At 35.6% G+C, this 24,035-nt stretch overlaps 1 protein-coding gene across 1 annotated transcript; it reads right to left on the bottom strand.

Moving 5' to 3' along the window:
• Positions 1-3,146: 3,146 nt before the first annotated feature.
• On the bottom strand, positions 3,147-6,148 carry LOC125585942 (meiosis-specific protein ASY2-like). Its single transcript, XM_048755676.1, has 4 exons — positions 5,458-6,148; positions 5,252-5,365; positions 4,278-5,176; positions 3,147-4,196 (listed from the first exon to the last, which is right to left on the bottom strand). Exons 1-4 carry the CDS (start codon positions 6,146-6,148, stop codon positions 3,147-3,149), a joined length of 2,754 nt encoding a protein of 917 aa, XP_048611633.1.
• Positions 6,149-24,035: the final 17,887 nt, after the last annotated feature.

Below are 24,035 nucleotides of genomic sequence, written 5' to 3' on the forward strand. Positions count from 1 at the left end.
CCCCCCCAGTACTATCAAAGCCAGAAGCCGGCGACACATTGTCTCTCTACATAGCCGTCACATCCTCCGCTGTCAGCAGCGTGCTCATTCGAGAAGATCGGGGAGAACAGAAACCAATCTTTTACACAAGTAAAAGAATGACCGAGCCGGAGACGAGATACCCAACACTCGAAAAAATGGCCTTAGCTGTCGTTACCTCGGCTAGGAAACTGCGACCCTACTTTCAGTCGCACACGATTGAAGTGCTCTCCAACCAACCACTCCGAACGGTTATGCAGAATACCAACCAGTCAGGACGATTGACTAAATGGGCGATGGAGCTGAGCGAACACGACATCGTGTACAAGAATCGCACAGCAGCAAAATCACAGGTTCTTGCAGACTTCTTGATCGAGTTAACACCAGAGCTGGAGCAAGACCTCATCCTACCATGTTTGAACTGGATCCTCCACGTTGACGGTTCATCCACGAGTAAAGGGTCGGGGGCAGGAGTGCAACTGCAATCACCAACAGGAGAACTCATCCGGCAGTCATTCGGTTTTGGTTTTGCGGCGTCAAACAACGAAGCTGAGTACGAGTCCCTCATCGCAGGGCTCCGTCTCGCCAAGGCAGTAAAGGCCAAAAGGATCAGCGTTTACTGCGACTCTCAACTTGTTGTAAGCCAGTACCTCGGCGATTACGACGTCCGCAACGAAAGGATGGACGCCTACCTCAAACTCGTCCAAGACCTCACGCGAGACTTCGAGTTCTTCGAACTCACGAAGGTTCCTCGCGGAGAAAATGTCTGTGCCGACGCCCTCGCTGCTCTAGGAAGCAAGCTACACGATCAAGTCAAGAGGACAATCCCAATCCATAAAATCGAGAAACCGAGCATCGACACGAAGGCGGAACAGACTGCAATCGCAGCAGCGATTAGCGAAGCAATGGACATCGACGAAGCAGAACCTCCTTCGCAGGAAGATCAGCCAACAGATTGGCGCAAGGAACTCATCGATTACCTCGCTGAAGGTTTATTGCCCACCGAGAAATGGGACGCGCGGCGACTGAAGCGACGTAGTGCACACTACGTTGTCATGGACGGGGAACTACACCGATGGACCGCGACGAAGGTGCTACTCAAATGTATCTCCGGCGAAGAAACGAGACTAGTCATGGCCGAAACACATGAAGGAGCAGCAGGCAATCACTCGGGGGGACGAGCTCTTGCATTAAAAGTGAAGAATCTGGGATTCTACTGGCCAACCATGAACGCCGACTGCGAGAAATACGTGCGCAAGTGCGACAAATGCCAGCGTCATGCTCCCACCTTACACAGCCCAACGCAGTTCCTTCATACCCTAACTGCTCCATACCCATTCATGCGATGGGGAATGGACATCATCGGTCCAATGCCGGCATCTCGCCAAAAGAAGTTCATTCTGGTCCTCACAGACTACTTCACCAAGTGGGTCGAAGCCGAAGCCTATGCCAACATCACCGACAAGGAGGTGCAAAACTTCGTCTGGAAGAACATAATCTGCCGACACGGGCTCCCATACGAGATCATAACAGACAATGGTTCGCAATTCATCTCGCATCATTTCAAGGGATTCTGCGACAGATGGCGCATTCGACTCAACATGTCGACCCCGAGAAACCCGCAGAGTAACGGCCAAGCTGAGTCGACGAACAAGACCATCATCGACGTCTGAAGAAACGACTCGACTTAAAGAAGGGTTGCTGGGCGGATGAACTAGATGGTGTCCTGTGGTCCCACAGAACAACTCCTCGCGGAGCGACGAAGGCCACGCCCTTCTCAATGGCCTACGGCGTCGAGGAAATGGCTCCCGCAGAAGTGAATGTGACGAGTTTGCGCCGATCACGAATGCCACAAAACGTCGAACTCAACCGTGACATGCTGCTCGACGCCCTCGACGACATCGAGGAAAAGCGCGACCAAGCACTGCTCCGTATCCAAAATTACCAGCATCAAATCGAGAGCTACTACAACCAGAAGGTTAAGTCGCGTCCCCTCGAAATGGGCAATCTTGTTTTAAGAAAGGTCTTCGAAAATACTAAGGAGTGGAAAGCCGGCAAGCTTGGAGCCAACTGGGAAGGACCATACAAGATTGTCGGGTATACCGCCTCGAGACTTCAACAGGCGAAGCAGTACCGAGAGCTTGGAACTCCAAACATCTCCGCCTATTCCATTCTTAGTCAAAACGAACACTTTACCGAGTAAATGCGCCACTAAGGCCACTTTTACTCGGTCTCCTAAAAAAAAAAAAAAAAAAAAAAAAATACAAACCGAGGAATCGACCTATTCCATCCTTAGTCAAAACGAACACTTTACCGAGTAAATGCGCCACTAAATGCGCCTCAAAAGCCACTTTTACTCGCAATCTAAGAACTACGAATGGCTTGATTCCCACAAAGGGATACGTAGGCAGCCCAAAAGAAAAAGGGGTCCAGCCGAAAAAAAAAAAAAAATACAAACCCCCTCCCCGAGGAATCGACCTCCGAAGCAGCCAATCACTTAAGCGGTGCCGACGCGAGCACGTCCCGGCTTCTCGAACAAACGTATCGGTACTCGCGTCCCACGATGGATATGTCCTGATCAGACACGTATTCACGAGGGTCGACCGTGTTGCGATTTAAACCAACACGACCGAGACAATGACTCCAACTCACCCTGTAATTTACTTAAGTAAAGTTTGGCCCACCGAACGCTTGAAAATTACGCTAGGGTCGATTTGCAACCGTCAACGTCGAGGACTTATAGCTAAACTCAAACGACGAACGATCCCGAGTCAAAGAAATCGACCGAGACAAAGTCATGACGAGCTTAACAATACAACTATCTCGATTATAATTAAACTCAAATGACGAACGATCGCGAGTCAAAGAAATCGACCGAGACAACGTCATAACGAGCCCAAAAACTACAACGATTCGATATCTCGAATAATGTTATACTAAACAAACAGTCACTTCAAATCTTGATAAATCATGCATTTGATAGACGAGTACAATAAAAGACAAATAGATAATACGATTCGAAGAGTTGTAACAGAGGAACAACAAAGTAAAAGCCTCGAAAGGCAAAAGTCTAAAAGGCAACAACATAAGTCCTCTGAGACTCAAAAGAAAACAACAAACAAGGAAAACTAAGCTTCCCGATCACTCTCGCGATCATTAAGGGCGGAAAGCTCCGAAGCCCTGACGCTCGATTCGCGGGCAATCGGAGAGACTCGCACCGCAGCATCCTCCGACACCTCGCCAGTGTTTTCCTCGCCATCCCGATGAGACCCTTCTGGAGGCAGCGAATCGCGACCCTCGACTGAAGTGTCCGAAAGCACGAGGACAGGAACGTTATTTCCATCGACTCGGACTCCTCGACCAGGCACCCCTTCCTCAAGAACAGTCAAAGGGTTTTCGATAGGAAGCATCGGTTCCTCGCGCCTTTCTCCGACCGGACGAGTACACGAGACATGCAGATTCGCCGCGGTCTCCGGGTCAATTAAGCCAGCGTTGGAACCATACGGATCGAGACCCGCCAGAATCCGAGCATCCATAAACTGAGACTCCAACACAAGAGGAGAGAGTCTAAAATCGCTTTCAGGGATCTCGCCAACCTTCAGCTGCTCAGCCTCTTGTTCGTACTTCCTCTCGTACTCGACGAACATATCAATAGAGGCTTGCGGTATGTCGTTCCCGGCTCCTTTCAAGGCCTCGAGGCACTTCCTAGTCCCAAAGGCTTGGCTGTAAAGTAACCGAGCCTCGTCGTAAGGACCCCGACGCTCCTCTCGAGAACGAATCCTGGCGAAGCAACGACTAGCCTTGGCGGTCATTTCTGCCTCAACTCTCCCCCTTTCTCTCGTCACCTCCAAGATTCTGGAGTCTCTCAGACGTTTCATCTCTCGCTCGTGCGTGACAGCGAGCGAAGCCCTCTCGCTCTCGAGGTCAGTATTCTTCTGTTCAAGCTCGCGGATGGTTCTTCGAGACGACTCCAGCGCGGCTTTAAACTCATCGCGTCGAGCAACGGTGCGAGCCATCACCCCGTCGAGCTTCTGCAGATTGGCCCTTGACTCGTTCAGTTGACGAGCAGAAACCTCTTCCTTCTCAGCAAACTCTTTCTTGGCCAGCTCGAGCTCCTCCAAGGCTCCTTTAAGCGCCGTGTCGTATTTATCAATCACGACATTCATCGTGCTATCACCCTGAACACGCGACACAATGGAAATCGTGAGAGGTTAGGAGTCAAGGAATTTAAATAAAAAAAAAAGGACCAAGCCGTTTACCAGCAGTTTGGCCCTTGCAGCTTCTTCGTATTCACCCCCGAAGATAAGGTCCTTCACAGCAGGAAGAGGTTTCGCCCTCCCTCTTAGTTGACTGAGAAACTCCCCACATTTCTCTGGAACGTACACTAAGGGAGCCGGTCCCTCGTAATGGAAGTCGACCTTATCGGGAAAGCTGAATCCGGGAGCCCTCCTTAGGATAGCCGAGCCACGGGAAGAAGTACCGATCTGGGCGGCCCCTCCTCCGACGGGAACTGGAGTTCTCTCGCGAGGAAACGTCAGAACAGGAGACCGCCTCTCATCTTCGTCTTCGTCATTTCCCCTCCTTATCAGGAGTGGCGACCCTTCGCTACCTTCCTCAGAATCATCCGAGCAGGCGGCATTAAGAGAAGTCTCGCGTTCCCCTCCTTCACTTACTCCCTCCTCGTCATTCCGTCCCTCCGAGGCTTCAACCTCAGAACCCCCCTCTTCGGGCTGAATTTCTTCTCCTCGAGCACCCTCTTCCTCTTGCTCGATCTGCTCGTCAGCATCTTCCAACTGCTCGCCGGTAGACTTCTTTTTTGTCCTTTTCTTCTTGCTCTTCTTCCGGGGCTCACTGGAAGGAGGGACATCACTCGTCTCCTCAGTACTCCTCCCGACTCCCGAACCATCGCCTCTTTTTCTTTTCTTTCCCTTCCCCACACTTCTGGCATCGGAAGGGAAAACCTCGTCAGAACGAGGAACCGCCGTTGAGGGTCCTTCCCCGCTAGTCAGCCCCAGCTGGGCCGCTATTATTGCGCTCAAATCAGGAAGAGTGCCCATCTTCTTCGCCTCGGTAAATTGTTTTTGGATGTCTCTCGGGAAGATGTCCAGTCGCTTAGCACGAATGGGAAGAGCGGTCGGAAGGTCGGATCTCCACTCTCCTGAAAACATAAGGCAGAAGGGTCAGGACGCGACAGAAAAAAAGGGGCACAGTCTAGAGGTGCGAGATAACGTACTTCGAGTGATTCGATCCTTAAGCTCACGGATCCTTTCGACGGAGATCTCAGACCAACGATAGACTCGAAGCAGAGCGACGGCGCGAACACTCCTCAAGAAATCTTCGGGATAAGCTGGGGAGGTAGGATGGCCAACAACATACAAAGCAAAAAAATGGTTGGTTAGAATCGACAATTCGCTTACGGTTCGCGACAGAGTATTCTACCCCAAGAACGGTTCCAAAGAACTCGATAATCATCTTGGGGAGGCTCCTCGAAGGCCGAGCTGTCGGACTTAAGGAAGAAGTAGGAGCGCTGCCAATTCTGCGTCTTATTCGGATGACCGGCACACACATTGCAGTTCGGTCGCATCTTCACCGAGTAAGTGCCATCTTTCATGTCGGTTATCGAGGTCATCTCCTCGAACGACCTAACGCTCATCGGCATGTCGATCTGCTCTGCCAAAACCGACAAAGTGACCGCTAGACGCAGCGAGCCATTCAGCAGCTGACTGATCGCGAGATCTCGACGTCTGGCGTATGCTGTGATCAGTCGCGGGATGGGGAACCAGCAACGAGTGTCTTCCTGAAAATAGGATTCATACACCGTCTGGTACCCCATCAGAGGAGACCAGGGTCTCTGCGCTTCCGTAGGCACAAGGAAGGTCACGCCTACGGCACCCGCAGCCCGAAGAACCCTCTTCACGCTTCCAAGAGTCGACTTCGTCTCCTCTACGCCTTCCCAGTCCTGACCGGCCAAGAAGGCAGGACGCAATAAATCGGGATGGAGTTGAGGAAGCTCTTCGAAAATCCCATCGGGGTAAAAGGTGGTCGGGAAGAACTCGGCCTCAGAATCATCATCCTCCGAGAGACCAACCTCCGCAGGTCGAGCTCTCAGGGTGATCGAGTCAACGGGCATCGCCCCGCTCTACCCGTCTCTCGAACATTCCATTGCATCCCTCGCAACGACGTTCTGACATCCTTCTCTCGCGAGTCTCGCAGCATCCGCAACCAGAAGTCGATGAGAGCGGGATAGATTCGTCGTGTCCATCATCGTCGCGCGATGAATCGTCTCCGGGTCCCCGACACGACCCCCGTCGAGATTCCTTGTCGGATTCGACATCGCTGCGACTGCCTTTCCCTTCTGTTGCTTCGATAGCCTCTGACCCGACGACATCGCGGAACGGAACGGTGAAGAATGTTTCGAATGAATCTAACAACGCTTAGAGAGATAAAGGATAGAGAGAGAAAGTACCTTCGATCGCGGAGAAAAACTTGAAGAAATGAAGGGGGGTCTGCGTATTTATAAGGAAAAGAGAGGGGGGGGGGAACTCGAGGCGCCATCATTAGGTCTATTCGGGCCCAAACGGGCCTCGAAATCCGCCCTAAAAACCCTGCGGACCCTCGCGACGTTTCGACTTCTCGGTTTATTTAAAAGCAAAAAAAAAAAAGGGGGGGGGGAATTCGAGGTGTCGTCATTAAGCCTAAACGGGCCTAAATGGGCCTTGAAACTCTCCCAAATGTCCAGCGAACCTTCGCGACGAACCCTTCCTGCGACACGACGACCAAAAGAAGAGATAAAAGCCCCTACTGCTCGCTTCCGAGAGAACAACGCTGTGCGACTCATCGACCAACCGTTCTAACCTTCCGACAGGCCTTCTATTCCCTCAAACCTCCAAACCTTAGAATCCATCACGGGCTGGAAAGCACTCCGCTCACTAATGGACTAGGGGGGGACTTACTGTAGAGGATGGATTTGACCATCCCACAAGGCCCGAGGAATAGGAAGGCCTGGCCCGAATTAGGAGGAGCGACAGCTCGATCGGTCGGCTCGAGAGTCAGGTCTCTCGGCTTGACTCTTGAGTACTTTTAGTTGATCATCATCGACTGAAGTACGTTCGGCTCAGCGACTGCTCGGACGCCTACGGGCTTCTCGGCCCAGCAGAGGAGGCCCACCAAGATGGCGTAAATTAGGTCAAGAACGAGGCATCAGGACGTCTATATAAGGGAAAGGAGAGACGACGAGAAGGGGATCCGAAATCACTGACTAACACTTAGCGGCTAGATTAGGGTTTTCACCTTTGCTTCATCTCGCCGTTAGTTGTACTTTTCCGGTAGCTTATCGAGCCACCGGCTTTCTTTCTGTCGCGTTCTCTTCTTTTCCCTTGTAACCGACTGAACGTTTTCTCTCCGACCATTAATAAGACGTCTTTGTTTAAACCCACATCTTATTTATTATCATTTCTCGATCAAACAATAACCGTATGCTTTGCATAGATTTTTGGTAGTCACCAATCACAAAAGGATAACAACATTGAGTGGTGCCAAATTATATTCTCATGATTTTTCAATTTTTATTGCTATATTTTATTCTTACTTGATCAATTTTTCAAATTCATATCTAATTCTAATCGTTAGTTATAATATTATCCAGCTTACTATAGACCGGTTTGTTCAAAAGGAAACCCATACGCTCCACGTATCTATCAACCAAGAAAGAAGAGAATGACCAACCAAGCAAGCAGAGCTCCAATCCTATCATAGGATTCCTATGTATTCCCATTTTCTGGATCTAGATATTAAAGTTCGCATAAATTTATTTTTACTCTTTTCTAAAATAACTAATACTTGTAATAATTGTATATTATTTATATTAGATAATCTTTTATTTGAATTCCGATGAGAAACTTAGGTCATCTTTACCGCTGAAACCGTTCCACTAGTTTCTTAGGTAAATTTTTTTATTTTTATTTTTTATTTTTTTGTCTGAAAAAAAAAAATAAAAAGCGAATAATCACGGGTCGCCACGTGTCAGTGGAGCCCGAAAACAGTGCAAAAACTCCTCCAAGATCGATCCTTATTTTATGCATTCTAACATCGACTCTTACCTTTTTATGGGGCCCGCAAACATAAGAAGCCACAAAAACCCCTTTAAAACTCAGCGATAATTATGCTCTTAGATTGATAGAACAATTCCTCCTTAAAACCCATGACCTCTTAAACTCCAATTAAAAAATGATATACATCTTGTACCGACATATTCGCCAACATAATGTTTTACCTAACCTTTAAAACATTGCTAGAAAAACTTTCGACAGAAGTTATCATCTAATCTATTAATTTAGGGTCCTATTCTTTATCTTCTATTAACAAGTCATAGTAGGACCACTTAAATAACTATTTAACATAAAATATTTGATTATTTACATTAATAATAGACCAACTATAAATTTGAATTTTATGTTTTAATTATAACAAAATCGGTTGAGAAAGAATCTAACAAAATTTTACTTAAAACTTTAAATATTTTTAAAAAATATCATATTAATAAATTTCGTAATTAGTAATATAATATTGTAATAAATCAATGTTAACTAAAATTTTATTATAAAACAAGTAAATAAAAATTATATATTATTTTTTTATAAATTCTATAATTATATTTTGTATTATATAAAAATAGAAGTGCTATATGAATTAAATATGACAAAATTATATTAAATAGGTAAATTAACAAATTTTATTTTTCAATTTTTTTTTATAAAATAATGTATTAATGTAGTAAAAATAATTCAAAATTCATATAATCTTCCAAACTCAAAAATAGTAGTGTAATTTTTCAAAGTTTTCTTGACAAAATATAAAATTTTGAAAATAAATATTCAACTCAAAATGATAATATTTCAAATTTTAAAAAAGACAAAATCATAGATAATAAATAATAACTTTTTAGAATGCATCACGAAAAAACAAACTATATATGTTGTAAAAATTAAAAGAATCTAATTTTTGAAATCTTAATTAAAAATAAAAGAAAAATTAAATATTTTATATCAATAAAATTTAGTAAAATATTAAGATAGATGCCACTATGTATAAAACAAACTATATAAGTTGTTGCTAAAAAAAAAAGATGCTACTATGTATATAATTTTCTAAATTAGTAGGGCTATATTATTTAAACAAAAATGTATTTTTACTTATAAATCCCGTAAAATACTAAAATAATATATGTTAAAGTCTATTTTTGTAAACACAACATGTAGATATAAATTATCTTAAATATATTTCTTTTCTATAATATAAGTAAATAAATTTTATAAATGTATTACAACAAAATGTATAAATTAAAGAAAAAAACATATTTTGAAAGACGTTATCTATTTGATTATTTCATATTGCTATTTTATTGTACCTAACTCGAAAATATATTAGTAAGTAATAAAAATTAATACCAAAGTAAAATGTATTAAAAAAATCACTATATATTAATAATACCTAAGAAAAAATATAAACAATAATATTATATATTTAAAACATTTGTAATAATATCAAATACATTTATAAAATGAAAAAATATCCGCACAGACGTGCGATTTAAAATCTAGTTATCTTTAATCGCGAGATCATTTTGAGGGATTTCTTGCCACTACAAACATCAGGCACATACCAACTATAGAAACGAAATTTCTACAATACGGCAAATTTGAATAATTATAAATACATAAAAACCGAGACAAGAATTTATAAAGAAACCAGGTTTGAAAAGGTCTCCTTTCTTAATTTTTAAACGGTATACATGATTGTTCCAAAATCTCAGGATACAATTGTATATATTTTTATCTTCCATCACTGAAATGTAAAATATGTTGAACCCATTTTTTGTGTTGTATTCTCGTACAAAATAACAAAATGTGTCTATGTGTTAAACTTGTGAGGTAGAAAGGAGACGATAGTTGGTTGTATACCATAAAAGCCAACAGCCCTTTTGTATAATAAAGTGTAATATATTTTTTTTTGTTTTAATGAGTATTCATTTTCTAGTTAAAAACCATGAGTATTTTATGTTACAAAAAATCATTTCATACTTTTAAGTTACAAAAAATCAATTAAGAGATATATATATTTTGAATTATCAACAATAAATTTAAAACTATTAAAAAAATTAATCTTTTTGATCGAAAGTCCATTTGTCAAATTTTAAAACCCGAAATTCATATCATGTCTATACATTTCCTTTTCACTTATATTACATTGTGAGGCATTTTACAATGTACATTTTAAGATTTACAAGCAACTCAGTTTAGATTTTCATTTCACATTTAATACCACTTTAACTTTGACATGTGGATACAATACTTTATAGTGCCTAACATCCAGTTAGCTTGGCAAACATCTTCGCCTAAAACTTTTTAAAAATGGTATAACACCATTTTGTCAAAAACGAGTTCTAACACCAGCTTCTACATTTTGGATCTGCTACAATTGCCATATACCAAAGTTCCTTTCCAAACAGACATTGAATTTGAGGGATTCGATTTGGGTATCACACAATTTTTGGCTGTCCTGGCTCTAATACTATTTCTTGGCATTTTTAAACTCATATTCATATATGTCACTAATGTATTTTTTTTGGGTGTAAATGTCACTACTGTATTGATCATGCATAAGTGGAAAAATCGGATATGTTTGGTTTTTAAATCATTTCCAAACAATATTATACTGATTAAAAATTAAATATACATATATTATATCCTCTATTAAAATAGAGTCCTAAATTTATCTATCAATAAAGTTATCATTAAAGTTTTGGACTCATTTAAGTTTGTTAGAAAGCTACTTAATATATGGACCATTTCAAATTTGTTACAATATAATTATAGTACACGCTACTGTCTATTATCATTTAACCAATCTGTACCGATTGTTATCTCCAATTACATTAGCAATACAATAACTCTTATTGGACCTATTTTCGTATAGAAAAAACTTGGCTTACAGAAACCTGTCATTATGAACAAATATTATCAGTATATAAACTTCAATCGGTCTTACCACAACATAAAATTCACAGACGTACCTTTTGAATGAATTAGAGGTTATATATTACATGTATTTTCTAATTTAAATAATATTCACATCTACTAATTTTGAAAATACAATCCTTATCTAAAAGAAAATTAGAAAAATATAAAATATATCTAATCTATAAATTAGAGAGATAATATTGATAATAGATTTGATCAAATCCATACAAACTTGACATGCACACTAAATAACCGATAACAACTTAATACAATTTTTTATTATGTTATTCTGTTACATATCTATATATTATTTTTTTTACTAAATCCTATCGGATGATCCGGTTGGCCTCGGGAAGATCACACGTAGTACTATAGAGTGGACTAGCTACTACATTACCTGACCCGAGTTTAGAATACCTCCCGACTAATGTCAGAGGCTGAATCAATCATCTATTATTCCGTTATATTTAAAAAGTTGATATCTAAGTTTAAACAAAATTTTCCACCTTATAATCCGGCCTTCCTATTGCTCAACTTCTCATCTCCATTCATAATTTTTCATATCTTAACTTCATATAACAACTTCAACATACTATGGAAATCAGAATATGCTATCGATTCCTTTTAAAATGGAAATCAAAATATCTTCGGAACACTCATTATACCTAATCGTTAGCACATCACTATAAATAATCCTCCCTCAACTAATCACTATAAACATGGTTTAATAAAATACTTTAAATAAAATATCTTATATATTAAAACAGAAGTCATGACTTTGTTCATGTGTAATTTTTTTTTTGTTTAGACCATCTTCTAGAAAGTTTATCAAATTTTACATAACTTAATTATTATATCTTTTAATATCTTTATCTTTTATTTAAAATACAAATAAAATATTGTTTAAGAAAATTCTAAGAAAATCTTTTCCGAATCAGGATAAAATTTATTTTTGAAAATTAACGAACTTAAATTTTAATTATCATAAAATATAATTAGAATTTTAAATTAATTTTTTTTTGATTGATGAACGAAAATTAAAATCACATAAATATTTTAATTATATTATAATGATAATAACAATTTAAATTGATTACTTTTCAAAATACATTTTATAAAGATCTTTAAAAGATTTTGTTAGAAAGAAATATTCTTTCCGTTTCAAACAAAAATATTTACTACAAAATTAGTTTGTAAGTACAATATATTATAGTTTCTCTTTTATAAATATTTTGTGTTGTTCTTAACAGTATCTGAAAATATTTCTTCTCTATTATATAGGTCCAATTTAATTTAACTTCCATATAAAAATTTCAAATTTAGAAATAAAACCAGAAATTATGTTGGTAAGTTCCATATATTCACTAAAGCTAATAATATAAAATCTTTGTAACTTCTTTAATAATGATATATTTTAATTTTAAATAGAATTATTATTATGCATTGATATATATTCAATTATCTTTTATAAAATGAAAAATAAAAATTCTATTTTATTTTTATATATTTTATAATAATAATAAATAATGTTAAAATAAACTATTATATTGAACTAAATATGATAAATTATATTAAATTGATAAATTTATAAAAAAAAACTCATAAATATAAATACTTATGTTAAAAATATAATATGATGACAGAACGGCTTAATATTCACAAACTATATAATGCATGTATAAAATAAATTACATATCTTAAAATTTTGTATACATAATAATATATTATCTAAAATGAATAAACGTAAAAAAATATTGCTAAAAAAAATCTAGCTTTGAAGGACGGTGGGTCAGAATTTAGTATAAATTAAACAAAAAATAATTTTCAGATATGTTGTTTCATCATTCATGCATATATTAATTTTTCAGTAACTAAATGCAAATACAACAAGATAAATATATAATAAGAAGCGACAAATACATGTGACGATTTTAAACAATTGATTAATTGTAACATATAAACTATGAAATTATTGTATTTAAAATAGTTATATAAATATTTAAATATATGATTAACGTTAAAAATGTATACCACCAATAATCTAAAATAAATATCTATGTATATGAATTGAAAAAAATATTTCCGCGGTCGCGGATTAATCTAGTATTCTTTTAACGTGACACTTTAAGTAATATATCAATATTAACTATTTCGATCGCTTACTATTTTTCTTTTCTACAAAGCTTTTTACTGTATTGTGCCACCAAAGAGAACCAACGTAAATCCTAAAAATGTGCTTGCATTTAATGATTTCTGAAATTGACGTCAACAATAGATAATCATTTATATGGATAAATGTCATTCTAGTGATATTTCAAAAGTGGGTGATTCATTATTTGTGGCTACTGCCTACTGAGAGATGTGTAATGATGAAACCCAGATAAGATATCTATATATATAAAGTTGTTTTCCCCAGGCCTGGGATTTATTATCCGAGATAAGGATTCGATCCGAGATCCGCTCCGGATCCGCTCCGAAAATAGGATATTCGGGGTGCCCGGATCCAAACCGGATAGTAAAATCTTGGATCCGTCCAAACCGGATCCGGATCCGGATATCTTAATTTTTAGGTCCGGATATCCGGATCCGGATCCGTACTTTTAAAACACATTAACTTTTTAAATTTCATTAATATTTATACTTTATATAATAATATTTATACATAAATTAATTTTGTAATATTATATTTTAGTTTTTACAATATTATAGACATATATATATATATATATTTATAACTCTTGTATAAATATTTCATTTATGTATTATTTTTAAAATTTTAGTTTTTAAAAAAAAATTATTATTTTTAATTATTTTTGCGGATCCGGATCCGGATATCCGCGGATAATAGAATATAGAGATGGATATCCGAAATCCGGATATCCAGAAACCACGAATCCGGATCCGGATATTAAATCCACGGATCCGACGGATCCGGATCCGGATATCCTAAATTTCCCGGATATCCGGATCCGTCCCAGCCCTAGTTTTCCCTCCTGTGAGAGCGCTACATCACTAAGTCATTTCTTCTCAGTACAACACGTATCCAACTTCTTTTTTTACTTTTCGTTTGGTTTTCTTGGGCTTCACGAGTGGGTTTGTGGTGTTCGTTAAATGAGCCCGTCTTAAATCCCTGCTTTTTTTTCTACCAACTAAACTGGAGACGAGCCAGTCAGAGACTCGGTGACATCCTCACATGTGATCCGCATCACTTGATTAAATCTAGAGACTTTGTTTCTGTCAAAAACTCCAAAGGATTACATCTAAGCCGGCGATGTTGGTTATTATGGAAAAATTGGTTAAGTTAATATTGTTCTATGTTTTATCAGACTGAGAAAAAGCTATATAACTGAACCAAACAGAGAAAAAACTGTCACTTTTTGTTGATGAAATATATATATATATATATATAAAATTGTGTTTTCTCTCCTGTGAGAGCGCCACGTCACTAAGTCATTTCTTCTCAATACAACACATGTCCAACTTCTTTTTTTACTTTTCATTTGGTTTTCTTGGGCTTCACGAGTGGGCTTCTGCTGTTCGTTAAATGAGCCTGTCTTAAATCCATGCTTTTTTTTCTACCAACTAAATTGGATACGAGCCAGCAGAGACTCTGTGACATCCTCACCTGTGATCCGCATCACTTGATTAAATCTAGAAACTTTGTTTCCGTAAAAAACTCCAAAGGAGTAAATCTAAACCGGCGATGTTGGTTATTCTTGAAAAATTGGTTAAGTTAATATAGTTCTCTGTTTTATCAGACTGAGAAAAAGTTATGTAACTAAACCAAACAGAGAAAAAGCTGTCACTTTATGTTGAGGAAATGTAAATAAAATCTCAATTTATCAAGTAAAACAAAGAAGAGGAAAGTGAAAGAAGCAAACTACATCTGTTAACTGGTAGGAGAGAAGACGAATCGAGAGAGGAAAACGAAGTAGGAAAGCAAGACGACGCAGAATTAAATGAAAAGGGAGATTAGGTGGTGAAGAAGAAGATGCGGTGAGGTGGTGAAACGAAGAAGAATAGGTTTTGTCGGCTGAGAGTGTAACATCGAAGATATATTTTTTCTTTTTTCTCTTTAGGTCAGTTAAACATTTGTTTTATGGTACCAAATCGAATTAAAGTCCATTAATAACCCAATAACTAAAATTCATTAACACAAAAAATATGGATATCGGACAAAGAAAACCTCTTACTAGACGCTTAAAAATATGACCATCAATTTAAAAATAATACATCAAATGACCTATCATTTTCAAATCAAAAACCTATAATACATTATAATTTATTTAAAATAACATAACTAATAAATTTAGTTATACTACTATAACTATAATAACTTTAAAATTCAACCTTGATGTATAGTATAATAATATTTTAAACATATTATTAAAAAAAGTCAAAAATTTAAATACATTATATTTATAAAATAATAAATATTTATATTTAGTCGTAAAAAATATTTCTACGAAATCTAGCTAATTGTTAATAGAAATACAATCAATCTATCTATAACAATAAAATACAATTTGGTGTCTTCTTAGAGCGCTAATTCAACATTGCCTATAGCTCATGTTGACACATAAGCATTTTAAACATTAATCATCTAACGTTATTTCGTTTTTTAACTGGGTTTAATAGTTTTTGGTTTTACTGATTTAATAGATAAAATGAAATGAAGTGTGAAACCATTTGTAATTTGTTCTAGATTCTTCTCTGATTAATTGACGTCTTATTGGATTTGTTTGGTTTGGTATTAAAACTGGAATCAAACTGGATTTAGCTTTAAAATAACATTACAATTCAAATTCTTTCAGTATATAACCAAATGAGTTAATATATATTGTATTTGTATATCAATTTTGATAAATATATGCATATAAATTTAAATAAAAGAATATTTTAAATTATATCTGGTTTAGTATGGTTACATACACTATCAATAATTAAAAATAAAATTTTGTTATAGCCACTTTATAATTGGGCTAGCATTCCATTTTTGGTGAGCTGGTCTTTTGGTGGACTTCGAAATGAAGAATCGTTCTAATAATTATTTCTTCGTCAAATCAGTGTTTGGTCATGAGATAGCCAACTAATAAATATCTTACGGCATTTATTTTTACTTAGAACAAATTCAAAATAGTTTATATCATCTTTAATAATTTTAATAGGAATATACGCTAAAAATATGAAAATTTATTGGGTAAATTTAAAATTTTAAATACTTTTTTAAATATATTAGAAATATGCATCAATGTAAGAAAAATAAAATATAGTTTCATCTAAACAATTTCAATAAACATATTAGAAAAGTTAGTCAATAACAAAAAGAGGAAAGCTGAATATTAACAAAAAAAAATAAAAAAAATAAAACTACATAAATAATATTAATGATTAATATATAATATAAAACTAATTATTTTAAATTTAAACAAATATTGAAAAAGTATAATGAAAATAAGTTTTCCGTGCGAAGCGCGGACTGACCCTAGTATAGTGTATACAAGTATGTATGAATAGATGAGAACAAGGCCTGTGTATCAAGTTTCAAAATAAAGTGAGACAATGCGTCCATGTGCATGAACCCATCTCCCATTTATGTGCTTAACTAATTTGGTACAAACCTTAAGTTTGGTCCCTCTTCCGCACCAAACACATTCAAAGAGACACATTTTTCCTAAAATGGCAATTTTCTCATCCCTATCCCACTGTTTTACTAATGAATGTCCACCTTTTCATGATTCTACATTCATCAAGACGACCAAAGAAAGTGGTTAGGTTCAAAAAAAAGTTGTTCTAACACGTTGATGTATTCTAATTGTTTTTATGTTTGGGTTAAAATTTCTATTTTTATTTCTTTTAACGTAACTGTTACCACTTATTTTAAAATTTGGCTTAAGGTACTGAAAAGTAGTAACAAGGGAGCACCAGGAATGCTAGAGTATCCGTAAAATTGGGGAAACTTCCACTGCACATAGCATAAATTCCAAATATTTGAAACGGTAAAAGAAAATGAGGTTTTTGCCAAAACTAACCCACAACTTGATTTTAACCCCAAGCCTATACCCAAACTTGAATCAAATGCAAAACTAACCTAAAAGCCTAGTGAAATTACAGCTCAGCCCCTTGTGACCAAACAAAAAAACAGAAGCCATTTTTACGAATATAGCCCTAGTAAATCGTCTGAGTCGTCTGAGATGTTGGAAGTCGTCTGGACGACTGAAGTGTAAGTCGTCTGGTACCGGTTTATTTTAAAAATAATTTATAAATCTTATAAAAAAATATTTTGATGCGTGAAAAATAAAAATCAAGTAATTATAAACAGTTTTAAGTGATATAAATTAAGATATGATAAAATTGATTTGTTTTGAAGATAGATGAGTGGAAGTAGTGAATCATGAAATACTTTGGTTTAGGAGTTTGGCAAACATATGTTGTAGTATTGTATGTATTGTTAGGGTTAGATTTTGGAAAACTAAAATATTTTTTTCAAAAATTAGTTTTCACCTATATGTGTTTATTTATGTGTATAGTAAACACTTTTCAATTTTGATTTGATTTTATGAAGTCTTTAATTAGATAATTAAGTTTAGGGGTTATGTTTAGGGTGTGGACGACTTATATTTCAGTCGTCTGTTGAATAATTTACTCGGACGACGTATATTTCAGTCGTCCACATCGTACCGAACCTTTAATTTTACCAATGTATGTTTTAACCTAACCGGATCATTTTACTCGGACGACTTATATTTCCGTCGTCTGGTGAAGAAATTAAAACAGACGACTTACATGTAAGTCGTCCAAATATTCCCTCCTAAAATTTTTTTAAAAAATTATTTTCCCGCTTAAATAATTTAAACCAGACGACTTACTTGTAAGTCGTCTGGAAAGTCTTCTATTTTAGTTTCCCGCTAAAAATATTTAATTTCCCGCTAAAAATATTAAACTCTTCTGGACGACTTACATGTAAGTCGTCTGTTTTAATTTCTTCACCAGGCGACTGAAATGTAAGTCGTCCAGGAAGTCGTCTGAGTCAAAAATATTTAACCTAATTGGATTTTTTGTCTCCCTATATAAAGAAAAATTTACACATTCTCTCTCCTCCTCTCAAACGGCTGCAACAAAAATGTAATGTTCATCATTCTAAAACTCTTCAACCTCTCTCTAATCTCTTTGACTTGAAAACACCAAACTTTATATGAATTTTTCAGTTTTGTCTCATGTATTTCTTACTAATCTATCTCTTTTGCAGGTTTTTAATCAAATGGTACTCATCTTCCACTAATTTAAAGGTAAATCTATTAATTTTAGATATGTATTTTTGTGTGTTCTATAAATGTAATTTATCTAATCTTCCACTCATTTTCTCTATTTTTAAGTCATTTGAACGTTTTTGGATATGCAGGTTTTTCAGATCTGGATTTGATATGCAGGTTTTTCAGATCTGGAAGACTTCTTGGACGACTTACCTGTTAGTCGTCTGGAAGTCGTCTGGAAGTCGTCTGGACTTCTTGGAAGTCTTCTGACAAAGTCGTCTGGACTTCCAGGAAGTCGTCTGACGAAGTCTCCCTTTCATAATAGATCTGAGCGTTTTGGTAAGTTCTTATGTCTGATTTTTCTTCATTTGGTAACTTCTTGTTGTATAAAGTTCTTACTTTTTTCCCAAACTAAAACTCTCCAAACCCACTCTAATCTCTTTGACTTGAAAACACCAAACTTTATATGAATTTTCCAGTTTTGTCTCATGTCTTTCTTACTAATCTATCTTTTTTTGCAGGTTTTTAATTAGATGGTACTCATCTTTCACTAATTTAAAGGTAGATCTATTATTTTTAGATATGTATTTTTGTGTGTTCTGTAAAGGTAGATTTATCTAATCTTTCACTCATTTTTTCTGTTTTTAAGCCATTTGAACGTTTTTGGATATGCAGGTTTTTCAGATCTGGATTTAATATGCAGGTTTTTCAGATCTGGAAGACTTCTGGGACGACTTACCTGTTAGTCGTCTGGAAGTCGTCTGGACTTCTTGGAAGTCTTCTGACAAAGTCGTCTGGACTTCCTGTAAAGTCGTCTGGACTTCCTGTAAAGTCGTCTGGACTTCATGTAAAGTAGTCTGGAAGTTGTCTGAACTTCCTAAAAGTCTTCTGACAAAGTCGTCTGAACTTCCTGGAAGTCGTCTGGACTTCTTAGAAGTCGTCTGGGCTTCTGAAAAGTCGTGTGGTCTTGTCTACTCAAGTGGAATCCAAGCTTGTCTTTGTAGAGGAATGATCTATAATAGTTTTGTTTGTGGTCTGTTTTGTGAATTGCATGTCTACTCTTTTAGTTGTGAATTTTTTGTAAAATCAGTAATAATGTTTTCCAAGATGTATTAAATGTGCTAACAATGTGTTTACACATTTACAAATCAATGAAATAATAGACTTCAGTAGCCTTTTTCTTATCTTTGGATCTCTCATATGCAATAATAAACTCCAATGGCCTTTTTCTCATCTTAATAAACAAGAATGTTGGTAGCTTTATATTGATACAACATTTTAAGAAGCATTTTAACCCTTCTTCCAACTCATAACAATAGTCATCATTATTGTCTATAACAATAATACTTAAGAGATGGAAACAAACAATAGTAACTAGTCAAAGCATATCATATTTTATTATAAGTTTGCGTTGAAAAACTTAGTCAAATTTAGTAAAACTAAGGGAGAGAACATATTTTGTAAATATGAGTTTTACATATCTTGAAGTTACTTATCACTCTTAAAAATACAAGTTATTCAAAAACTAACGTAGAAGACTTAAAAACTAGCGGAGAAGACGCGGACGACTTCAATCTAAGTTGTCCAGACGACTAAACTATACGTCGTCTGGTCAACGCAGAGGTTATTTTTGCAATTGACTTTGAAATCTGTTATTTCGGACGACTGAAAAATAAGTCGTCTACTATTGTTTGGCTAAAAAAAACTCCAAAAAAGCTAGACGACTTACATTTCAGTCGTCATAGGTTAGTTTTGCATTTGACTGAATTATTTCAGAAGTTTGACTTTTCTGGACGACTTACATTTCAGTCGTCTAGTGAAAATTAAAATAATAATATTTTTTTAAAAGTAGACGACTTACAGTTAAGTCGTCATAGGTTAGTTTTGCAATTGAAAAAAAAAACTTCAAAATTTAATTATACACTGACGACTTATAATTCAGTCGTCCACGAGACGACTTACTTGTAAGTCGTCCAGGATTTTTTTCCAAGATTCTGGTCAAACCTCGTAAATCCTGGACGACTTACATTTCAGTCGTCTCGTGGACGACTGAATTATAAGTCGTCTGTATATAATTAAATCTTGAAGTTTTTTTTGTCAATTGCAAAACTAACCTATGACGACTTAACTGTAAGTCGTCTACTTTTAAAAAAATATTATTATTTTAATTTTCACTAGACGACTGAAATGTAAGTCGTCCAGAAAAGTCAAACTTCTGAAATAATTCAGTCAAATGCAAAACTAACCTATGACGACTGAAATGTAAGTCGTCTAGGTTCTTTGGAATTTTTTTTGAAACCAAACAAAAACAGACGACTTAACTTTCAGTCGTCTCAGGTTACAGATTTCAAAGTCAATTGCAAAAATAACCTTTGCGTTGACCAGACGACTTCCAGGTAAGTTGTCTACAGCCAGACGACTTCCCAAGTAAGTCGTCTAACGAACAAATCTGGAAAAAAACTCGATGTCATACCTTAAATTGGTGAGATAAGTTCCTTAGCATACATAAGGCTTCTCCAAGCACACAGAATCACAAACGAAAGTAACCCACCCAGAATCGTTAGCTTCTATGACTCTATGAACCAAAAAAAAAATTTAGAATCAAAATCTTGAGTTTTTTTAGCTCATTGTGGAGAGAAAGTGAGAGATATGTTGTGTTTAGTTCACAAGAATGGAAAAAGAAGAAGGGTAAATCGATTTTGGGAGCATTAAGAGCTTCAAATTGGTTGTTCATGGTGGTTGTGGTATTGATGACAATGGCAATCTTGTAATTACTTGAAGATGATGAGGGTGAGAGAGTAAAAATGTCATTTTCGAAAAAAAAAAGAAAAAAAAATTGATGGCATTTTCGTAAATTATATGAACTTGTGGGGTGAATAAGGCAAAACCAATTTTTTTAAAAAAAAGGTTAGTTTTGTGTTTGACTTTAAGTTATAGGTCAATTCTGCAAAAAGCCCAAAGAAAATCACGGAAAATATGATTTCTTTGACATGTTTTCTTAATGTTGGAGCTCAATGGCAGTGATACATGTTAAAAAGAGAGACAAGCAAAAACACAACCGTACGAAATGATATGATTATGTATGAAAGTGCAATCACAACATGATAATATAAATATTAGCCCGATCATGACGATCATAAGGGTTAGTGTTTAGTTGTCAAGTGTTATTTTTCGTTGATGATGTTTAAGACTCTACAACAAGTTTCATATACATTCCATTAGCTCTACAAGTTGCATAAAGGTTTTAATGAAGTAAATATCAAACTTGTTTTGTAGAAGTTTAGTAAACTCCGGCTCCATTTGAACATATATACAAATCAGCATCAGCAAAACATATACGTAATTATCATATTGAAAATGAATGTTTGTTAATATTTGGTCCTGTACGTAACTGATTCTTGAAGAAAAAAATACTGTTTCTTGAAGATCGAATATTTGGGATCAAAATCATAACAATGGTTGCGAGGGCCAATTTCCAATAAAATGTGAGCTAACACTTAATTAATCTAGTATACATTGGTCGAGGGGCTACCATGATAATCTTAATTTCGTTTTAATGTCTAACGGAATTACGTACGTTTTCTTGAAATTCTAAAATCCGAGTTGTCATGCAGGAATTCTGAATATCTGACAGTTCCAAAGAATTACTGGTAAAAAACATACTAGATTAACTGTACTACTTTTAAGAAATGAATAAACCAAATATGTGGGATTAGTGCAAAACAAAATGATGTTGCTGGAACTTTGTCCACTAATGAAAAATGTTAACATATTGGATGTGTCATGTGTGTGACGGTGATAAGGTGAAGTTTAAGAAAATTGACGAGTCGATTAACTTGCTAAAGGCGAAGTTGGTAGACCCAAGATATAACTATTGAGTAGAATGAGACCGCACAAGTTCTGCCATAAAGAGGAAAGACACAAGACCAATGTATTAATATAAGGGTAAGATTCATAGAATTTAGCCCAAAAACTAAAAAAATAATACAAAAATCGAAACTTGCGATTTTTGAAACCTTGCAGTGCTTGAAATCATGTCAGGTATTACCAAAGTTCCAATAATTTCTACTTGTGTAGCTGCAATATTACGTTACTGATTAAGTATAATTAACAGACCAATATGTTATTCATGATCGTAAATCCAATTCATTGGTTTATGTATTGGTGAATTATAAAACTTAGGTAGTTGTTTATAATTTTATTTTAATTATAGTCTCATCAAGAATTTTATGATACATGAAAATACATATAAAAAAGCTTGTAAGCAGATTTAATTTAAAATTAGTAAACAAATTTTTTGATTAAAATTTATTATTAAAAATTTATTATAATATATATCTTATATTGAAATATATTTTACCTGTGCATATATGTACTAGATTTCTTGTAAGGAAAATAATACATGCATTAAGCATGCAATCATGGGACCAAACTATATAAATATGTCCTTGGAGTCTTTTTTTGTCAATAGAGTTTAATTTTCTGGTCATCTATTTCTTACACTATACTCCTTGAGTTTCATACTAAATGTCACTTTGACATTTTTCACGGAAATTAAGAAAATTGTGTAATAGACTAATTAATATATGGTTAATTAAATGAAAATTGTTTAAATAAAAGCTTATTGGTTATTCAAAAGAGTAAAAAATAAATTTAATACACAAAATTACATTAGACTTGTAGAGTGACATTAATTTTGAAACAAAAAATAAACTTAATTAACACTTATTATTAAACAGAGGGAGAATAAGATTAAGAAAAGAAAAAAATCTAATCGTATTATTAAATACCTCTTGGTTTTAAAAAAGGTGTTCGTAAATAATTGTTTCAATTTTTATTTTAATGTTTTACTGTATTTTTGTCGTTTCTCCTATGGGCTTGAACTGAAAAAGTACTTTTTAGGTGAACTTTGGATCACCAAATTCCCATGTGGATTGCCAATTCTCAGGTGGATAGGTTTTGTTGAGTCATAGATTGGTGCCTTGTAAGTTGTAGTGGTGACACCTCTAGAGGCGCATATATTAAGTCCCACAGTACTACCTCTGTTCCTAAATGTAGGATATTTTAAAAAAATTTGATGTTCTAAAATATAAGATGTTTTCATTTTTTTAGGTAATTTTTTACTTTTTTAAAAATTGTGCAACCAATCATATTTGATAATAATTTATTTTATAATTGGTTGAATAACATTAATTTATAGTTTTAAATATACTTTTTAGACAAAACAATGATTTTCTTAATATGCATATTTTTACCTAAACATCTTATATTTAAGAACAGAGGGAGTATATTTTTTTAAGAGTTGATTACACTCAAAGACACTTTTTGTCTTTCTTTTACAATGAAAGACACTTTCCACATTTGACACACTTTGTGGTGGGATCTAAACGTTTTTTTGACAATTTTGCCGTTAACGAGAAAGAAAAGATGTTTGTGGACATGTATACAATATTAACACATATCATTTATACACATCCACATCTTGTATGAATGATATTGATTATGTAACATGAATGATATTATTTGAACCAATGAGCTGTGGACATAATAATTGTGGATAGGTTAGTCGTGGATACTAGGCCAGAGACTTATTATCCGAGATCCGGATTCGATCCGAGATCCGCTCCGAAAATAGGATATCCGGGATGCCCGGATCCGAATCCGGATAGTAAAATCTTGGATCCGTCCAAACCGGATCCGGATATCTTAATTTTTAGGTCCGGATATCCGGATCCGTACTTTTAAA

Source organism: Brassica napus, chromosome C4, assembly GCF_020379485.1.
Source record: "Brassica napus cultivar Da-Ae chromosome C4, Da-Ae, whole genome shotgun sequence".
NCBI lineage: Eukaryota > Viridiplantae > Streptophyta > Magnoliopsida > Brassicales > Brassicaceae > Brassica > Brassica napus.